At 37.4% G+C, this 8,990-nt stretch overlaps 1 protein-coding gene across 1 annotated transcript; it reads left to right on the forward strand.

Annotated features, from left to right (window-relative positions):
• Positions 1 to 2,833: 2,833 nt before the first annotated feature.
• On the forward strand, positions 2,834 to 3,466 carry LOC139849334 (uncharacterized). Its single transcript, XM_071838993.1, has 3 exons — positions 2,834 to 2,920; positions 3,026 to 3,154; positions 3,197 to 3,466. The coding sequence occupies exons 1-3, from the start codon at positions 2,834 to 2,836 to the stop codon at positions 3,464 to 3,466; spliced, it is 486 nt and encodes a 161-aa protein (XP_071695094.1).
• Positions 3,467 to 8,990: the final 5,524 nt, after the last annotated feature.

The following is an 8,990-nucleotide window of genomic DNA, read 5'->3' on the forward strand; positions in this document are numbered from 1 at the left end:
GTTTGTAATGCTATTTATATAAACTTCGTCTCTGACCTAAAATTTATTTAAAAAAAAAACATTTATGAATGCTAAAAGGGTAGAAAAACAGTAAGCTATTAAATTGAAACATACCTTTAAACGTTGAACACCTAAACCATTATCATGAACACCCGAACCATTATTCTTCCCTGCCAACTCGACTTTAAACCTTGCATTTTCATCAACAAGTTCTGCTTTTTCAGATTTTAGTTGAGCATTCTCTTTACGAACAACTGATCGACCAGGTAATACACCCCTCAAATCTTTAGATCGAACACCCAGTCCATATGTTTTCGTAGAACCATATTTATCTTGACCTATTACCTTGGAAAAAACATCTTATGTGATCGAGACTTTCCTTTACAAGTTGAGATTGCCGATGGTAGGTTCTCGGTGGCTAGTGGGGTGTATAAAAATTGGGTTATTGATTTTGGAACCGAGTAGTTTTATATTGACTTGGTTCCAATTACTTTGGGTGAATTTAACGTCGTGGTGGGTATAGATTGGCTCGATCATAATAGAGCTAATCTTGATTGTCATGGGAAATTTGTAAGGGTAAGAACCCCAAGTGGGGGAGAGCTGATCGTGTATGATGAAGCTCAAAGACGTACTGTGCCTATTTGTACTTATGCTCGAGCGCGTCGACTCGTGTCTAGTGGAGGTATGACTTATCTAGCCCATGTGGTTGATACTCTAGATGAGCAACCTTTCATTAAATATATCCCGATTGTTAATGAATTTGAGGATGTTTTTCCCGACGACTTACTAGGTGTTCCGCCGGTAAGACAAGTGGAATTTCGCATCGATTTGGTTACGGGGGTGAATCCCATTACCAAAACTCCCTATTGTTTGGCACCAAACGAGATGCATGAATTGTTGAACTAAAACCAAGAGTTGATAGAAAAGGCTTTCATTCAACCGAGTAGCTCGCCATGGGGTGGTCCGGTCTTGTTTGTGAAGAAGAAGGACGGTAGTATGTGTATGTGCATTGATTACTGAGAGCTTAATAAGGTGTCGATCAAGAATCGTTATACGTTGCCTAGGATTGATGATTTTTTTGATCAACTTCAAGTTGCATGTCATTTCTCTAAGATTGATTGTGATTCGGTTATCATCAAATGCGGATTCACGATGAAGATATTGAGATGACCGCATTTCAGACGCGATATGGGGATTTTGAGTTCGTTGTGGTGCCTTTTGGTCTTACGAATGCGCTTGCGTCATTCATGAACCTTAGGAACCGAGTGTGCCAACCTATGTTGGACAAGTCGGTAATTGTGTTCATTGACGACATACTCATTTATTCAAAGAGTATGAAGGAACATGAACATCATTTGTGTGAATTGTTGAAGACGTTGCGTAAGGAGAAGTTGTATGTGAAATTCCCTAAGTGTGAATTTTGGTTAAGGGAAGTACAATTCCTTGGCCATATAGTGAATCACGAGGGAATTAAGGTGGATCCGGGGAAGATTGAGGCGGTTAAGTGTTGGGAACGGCCGACTACACCTACAAAAGTCCGAAGTTTTCTTGAATTTGCCGGTTATTATCATCGGTTCCTTCAAGATTTTTCCAAGATTGCTTCATCCTTAACGAAGCTAACTCAGAAAAATGTGAAGTTTGAATGGGGTGATGTGCAAGAGAATTCTTTTCAACTATTGAAGAGCAAATTGTGCCAAGCTCCGGTGTTAGTGTTATCGGAAGGGGTGGTTCATGCGTTGAAAATTTGGAGTTGGCGGCGGTGGTTCATGCGTTGAAAATTTGGCGCCATTATCTTTATGGTGTTAAGTGTACGGTTTATTCGGATCATAAGATTTTAAAATACTTCATTGATCAATGCGATTTAAACAACCGTCAATGGCGATGGTTAGATTTTTTGAAGTTTAATGACCTCAAGATACTTTACCACCCGGTTAAGGTTAATGTGGTCGCAGATGCGTTAAGCCGGAAGAACCAAGTTCCGAGTTTGCAAGTAAAATCGTTGCGAACGATTCTTTCAATGATTTTCTCAAGAAACTAAGTGAGGTTCAAATTGAGGTGATTGTTAATCATAAGTGTGAAGAGCGAATCCAAGGACAAACGGAGTCGATCGTCCTAGGCACACATGAGTTGTTGTGTTTTCAAGGGCGAGTTTGGGGGCCAAAATTGGGTGGCCACCGCACGGTGCTAATCGATGAGGTGCACAAATTGAAGTATTCTATTCATCCGGGTGCTACAAAGAAGTATCTTGACTTGAAGAAAGAGTATTGGTGGCCCGGTATGAAGCGTGATGTGGTTAAGTATGTTGAGCAATGTGCTATTTGATTGCAAGTTAAGGCCGAGCATCAAAAGCCTTAAGGTATGGTGCAACCGTTAGAGATCCCAAAGTGGAATTGGGAGCATCTTACCATGGATTTTATCACTGAGTTGCCAAAAATGGCGAGAACCCAATATGATACAATTTAGGTAATCGTTGATCGGTTGACGAAAAGAGCTTTGTTCCTTCCTATACGCGAGGCGATTTTGTCAGAGATATTGGCAAGGTTGTTGATTAAAGAGGTGATTTCGAGACACGGGGTACCGTTTTCTATTGTTTCGGATCGAGATATGCGGGGGTTAAGTTTCATACCGAAATGGGTACACAAGTGAAATTGAGCATCACTTTTCATCCTCAAACGGACGGTCAAAGCGAAAGGACCATCCAAACCTTGGAGGATATGCTTCGGGCATGTGTGATTGAATTTAATGGAAGTTGGGATGAGAATTCACCATCGTACAATAATAGATACTATTCTAGTATTAGAATGCCACCGTATGAGATGCTTTATGGGCGACGATGCCGAATTCCGATTTGTTGGAGCGAGGTGGTCAAAAGGAAGTTGGTGGTACCGAAGTGGTTCTTGAGACCAACCAAAAGATTGATGTGATTCGTGCTTGCCTCAAGGGGGCACAAGACTGACAAAAGTCGTATGCGGATAAGCGTAGGCGACCTATTGAATTTAATGAAGGTGGCATGGTGATGCTTAAGGTGTCTCCATGGAAGGGTGTATTTAGGTTCCGAAAGCAGGGAAAACTTGCTCCTCGATTTATTGGACATTTCAAAGTGTTGACACGAGTTGGTGAAGTTGCTTACTATTTGGAGTTATCCGAAGAGCTTGTGAGAATCCATAACACATTCCATGTTTCCTATCTTCGCAAGTGTCTTGCGGATGACTCGATGTGGGTATCGATGAACGAGATTACTCTAAACAACAAACTAGAGTATGTGGAAAAGCCTGTTGCTATTCTTGATGAAAAGGTTAAAGTGATTCAATATAAGAGAATTCGGACTTACAAGGTGCAATGGCGTCACCGAAAGGGGTCCGAATGTACTTGGGAGTCCGAGGAATTTGTGATGGAGTTTTTACCTTCTTTACATGCGGCGTGGATCTCGGGGACGCGATCCGATTCAAGTGAGGGAGACTTGTAACGTGCTCCTAGGTTCAGGAGCGCCACTCCTGGACGAGGAAAAGTTTGGGTCTTTTGTTAAATTGTGAAATAAAAGAAGGGGGCTTTTTGTAAATTGTGAGGTTGGTTTTGGAGGCCTAAATGAGCAGAATCTTACTCTAATCTCTCATTCTTCACTCTCCTAAGCACACACAAACTAGAGTGAGAAAGTTCTTGTGAGAGAGAGCATGGTTTGGAGAGAAACAAGGTTGAATCTCACCAAAGTGCAAGTGTTAATCTTGTTAATCTTGCTTCTAGTTAGTGGTGATACTAGTGGGAAGTCCTAACTCCGATTTGCTTTCAATTTGAGGTTAAGGTTTGGAGTTGCATGTTCTTGATTTAGCTCATATAGCTCACAAATGGGTGTTTGAAGCTAGTATGGGTGTTGATTGGCCCTAGTTGGTGGGTTTTGGGTTGTAAAGTGTTTTGGTCATGTGTAAACTTTCAACTTATGCATAATCACAAGTATTAGTAATTTTTTTTGGTAAATGGAAACCAAATGGGTGTTCTTGGTACTTGATTTTTGAGTGTAAACCCTAATTGGGTCAAAATGGGTCATTTAGTCAATTTGGTCATGAAGTGCTCCTAGCACTTGAGAATAAGATGTATTGGGATGAGTTTGGGACCAAATCACTAGCTATTAGTGATTTGGGGGTATTTGGGTGTTGTTTGACCTAGTTGGTAGTTTGGGTGCAATTAGGGTCAAATTGACACTTAGGAGATTTATGAGTCAAGCTACTAGTGTTATAGCTTGATATTGTGAATTATGCAAGGTAACTCGCTTTTGGAGAAATCTTGAAGTCCTAGCTTGGTTAGTGACTCATCTAGTGGTTCAAGGTGAGTGGAATATTTATGCATATATGTGTATAATTTACTTGCTTGAGTTTGTTGTGGTTTAGTGTTACCGCGTGTGTCGGGGTGTACTAGAGTGCTACCACGTATGTCAGGTTTCATTCAAATTCGTGTGTCGACACCACATAGGTCTTATGGTGAAACGTGTGTCGTGACACCGCGGGGTTAGTGCAAAACGTGAGTCGTGACAGTAACGGTTGTTGTGAACGAACGGTGGTTCTTCTAACGAACCACTCCCTAGTGGAAATGGTTAACCATGATTGTGTTGGACTTTTGTGTGTGTTGCGTTTAGCATGGTATTTGTATTAATTGTGCTAGGTGATTGTGGTGCTTAGTGTTTATACATATAATTAATGGTTGTGCGGTAAGTTAAGTTAGTAAGTTGTATGCATACTTGTATACTTATTCTTCTCACTAAGCGTTGCTTACTCTTGATGTTTTTACTATTTTTATAGATTGTGGAACCTCGAAGGACAAGGGTAAGAGTTTGGCCTAGCTTGCTTGTGGTGGATTTGGAAGGCACTTTTGGTAATGGTCCCGACGGTCATGCTCATTATGGGGTCATTTTAGTTAAAACAAATGGTTAAACTTATAGGTCGTGTTGTTGCAATTAACGATTTGTTATGGTTGTGTAAGACTTAAATGTGGAAAAGAATGTATTTGGGTCTTATTTAACTTGTGCTTGAGATCTTGAAGTGTGAACTTGTGTTTGATTATTTGAGTTGGGATTGACACATAGTCAAATTTTGAAACTGCACTTCCTAGGTACAGGAGCGCCGCTTTAAGGGGCAAAAGTATCGCTCATGGTTTGCATTTGGTGGTCTTTTTGATCAGTCGGTAGAAGCGCCACTTTTGGCAACAAAAGCGCCGCTCTTGGGTCACAAAAGCACCGCTCCTGTTGGAGGTGCGCTGCTCCTGTGTAAAAAAAAAAAAATTTTGTTGGTTTTTAGTTAAACGGTTTATAGTCGTTTCTAGTGGTATCAGAGCATGACCTAAGGGATCTAGGTTGCTTTGGGATGGAAGCCTAGACTTAGGTTGAATGGACGTTTATTGCATGACTTGTCGGGTTACGGGACCACGGGATGGTTGTAGACACTTTAGTGTGTAAGCTTGTTTAATTATGTGTATTTGATTAACATCAAGTGAGATGGTTGTTGTATCACAGAGTTCGATAGGATGCGCAAGTGTATTAATGATTGGCCACCATTAGTACGGTTGCTCATCATGTCAAACGAATGAAGTACAACGAGCGTCAAGCAAGATGGGGTTATTAAGTGCATATGGTGTATCTTTACCATGATCTATTCTATTTTAAATTATAGAATGTAGACACGAAGTAGAGTGGATCTCGAGGGTCCGAGTAGCGGGGGTGATAATAATGATGATGATCTCACGGCCAAAATTTAGGCCGCACTTGAGAGTTATTCGGCGGTGTTCACCGGGAAGGTGAAAGAGATCTTTTAATGATGGATGAACAAATCATTGATCTCATAAGTAAACGAGTGTGTGAGGCAGTGAAAGAGGAGTTTTAGAAGAGGTTTTCGGCGCCTCAGGTCAAGGGTGGTGCCGATGAGGGGTTCCTTAATCATAGTATTCCCGACAACACTAATGGGAGAGGGTTTAGTTACAAAGATTTCAAGCTAACTAAGCCTCCGATCTTTTAAGGGAATCCCGATCCTCTCATAAGCACTAGGCGAATATCCGACGTTGAAGGGTGTTTTCGAGTGAGCGAGTGCCCACCCGACAAGAAGACAAGGCTTTCTACGAGCCTACTGAGTGGTGCGGCCAAAACTTGGTTGGATGATAAAATTTTAGTGATGGGTGAAGGGCCTTTTATGAGTTTTTCTTGGGATGATTTCAAGACCGATTTATTTTTGGAGTATCGCACTCAAGCCGATCTTACCCGAATTTGGAATGAGTTACAAAACTTGAGAGAAGGGTCAAAGGACTTAAACACTCTAAATGCTACTTTTGTTGCTAAGGTACGATTTTACCCTGAGTATAACGGTAACGACCGTATGTTGATGGAAGACTTCCATAAGACCTTGAATGATGATATGTGTAAGAAAATTAGTATTGGTCATGTTAAGTCTTTCTCCGAGTTATTTAACGTGGCTAAGGGTTTTGAGTTCGATGTCCCAAAAGTGAGTGATGTTGCCTTAGTAAGAGGAAATTTGAGTCGAAGGTGAAGAGTGGATCTGAGAGTGTGGGGAGTGTAAAGAAGGGTGGTTTGGGTAATAGTGTCCCAAGGTGTTACACTTGCAGGTAACAGGGTCATTTAGCCCGTGATGGTACTAATTCCTCTTCTAAGATGATTACTTATTTTAATTGCCGAAAGGAAGGTCATCGAAAATCCGAGTGTCCTGATTTGGGTTTGGGGGAGAAGAGCAACGACAATGCCAAGTATAACGACCCGTCCTAATCCATAAGGACGAATACAATAACATATGGTTACATTGCGAGGTTCTGACCTATATCTGATACATTTTACAAACATTGCATTCGTTTTTAAAAGACAAACTTTCATTACATTGAAAGTTGACAGGCATGCATACCATTTCATAATATGTCTCAGTCTATAAATAACTTAATATTAATCTTGAACTCAATGACTTGAATGCAACATCTTTTGAAATATGCCATGAATGACTCCAAGTAATATCTCTAAATAAGCAAATACACAGCAGAAGATTTCTTTCATGCCATGAATGACTCCAAGGTGAAAGAGATTGCTTTAAGTGTCAACCAAAAGGTTGGTGAGTTCATAGGTTTATCGTAATCGATCATTTCAATATTTTAATAGACCACATGATTTTCATTTCCATTTCTCAAATACATCATCTCATATCAGGCATTTCGCACTGCATAGAGATAAAAATCATTCATATGGTAAACACCTGGTAATCAACCCAAACAAGATGCATATAGAATATCCCTAAAATAGAATCCTCTCGTCTGTATAACAGAATCCTCTCATCTGTATAAAAATCAAAGTACTAAAGCATCCGTACCTCGGATGGGGTTTGTTAGGCCCATAGATCTATCTTTAGGATTCGCGTCAATTAGGGGTACTGTTCCCTAATTCTTAGGTTACCAAGCTAAAGGGGGTGATATTCGGTCTAATAATCCAAACATAGAATGTAGTTTAAGTACTTGTGTCTATTTCATCAAACATTTATAAAAACAGCGCATGTATTCTCAGTCCCAAAAATATATATTGCAAAAGCATTTAAAAAGGGAGCAAATGAAACTCACAATACAATATTTTGTAGTAAAAATATTCATACGACGATACAGAACACTGCAGGGTTGGCCTCGGATTCACGAACGTATATCAATTGTATATTTATTAACACATATAATGGAATCGAACAAATTTATATATTATTAGTGATATACTTGTTATTTTAATAAATTATGTTTTTCATTAATAACTTAATTACATATATTTATTTTATATACTATAAATAATTAAAATGTTAATATAGTTTAGTTAAGTATATTCCTATATTGACTAAATTTTATTGTAATAATGATAATAATATTAGTAGTAATATTGATAATAATTATAATATGATTTTTATAAAGACATAATGATACTAGTAATAATAAAAATGATAATAAAAATAATAATATAAAAATAATAATATTAATGTTAAAAATAATAATAATAATAATAGAGATAATAAAATAATAATGATAAAAATAATGATAATTCTAATAATAATAATAATAATAATAATAGTTTTAAAAATAATAATATTAATAATTTTCAAAAATAATAACAGGTATTTGTCATAAACTTAATCATACTTTTTCTTAATAATCATATCATTAATCTATTTTAAATCATAACTTAATCCTAAATTTTACTTTTAAACCTAACCATAACATTTTAATAACATTAATCATAATAATAATAATAATAATAATAATAATAATAATAATAATAATAATAATAATAATAATAATAATAATAATAATAATAATAATAATAATAATAATAATAATAATAATAATAATGATGAGTAATAAGTAAACTACCTCAAAGAAATAGTCCTTAAAAAAATGCCCAAGTCCGGGTTTGAACCGCTAACCCAATAACATCCTTAATCACTCCTCTGACCTCGCTTTTCTATTTAAACTCTTATTTATATTTATATAACTCATCACTCTTTATCATTCGGCCCAACAAAATTAGGAAATGGATCTCAGCCCAATTAACAAGCCCAATCTGACTTGACCCAAATTGTGCAGCTAAAAAAAATGAATAACTGCACCAGCCTAGGTTCGAACACAGGACCCCTCGTTTAACACAATATACGCCTAACCATGTGACAACCCAGAAATTTCCAACCAAATTTAAACTTTAATCTTTATATGTTTCCGACACAATAAGCAATATTTGTTAAGTTAAATTTCAAGAATTTTAAACTATGTTCATACATTCATTCAACCTCGACCAAGTTCCAACGATTCACGAACTATTAAACGAATATGATTATATATGTATATGTGTATATATATTATAACTTGAAACGTAAACGAAATATTAGATTAAATACTTTATATGATTGTATCTGTTTCAAAATGTTTATCAATGGAATTAGAAGATAAGATCAACTGATTGAATTATCAGATATATTAAATTATGA

Source organism: Rutidosis leptorrhynchoides, chromosome 5 (genome assembly GCF_046630445.1).
Source record: "Rutidosis leptorrhynchoides isolate AG116_Rl617_1_P2 chromosome 5, CSIRO_AGI_Rlap_v1, whole genome shotgun sequence".
NCBI lineage: Eukaryota > Viridiplantae > Streptophyta > Magnoliopsida > Asterales > Asteraceae > Rutidosis > Rutidosis leptorrhynchoides.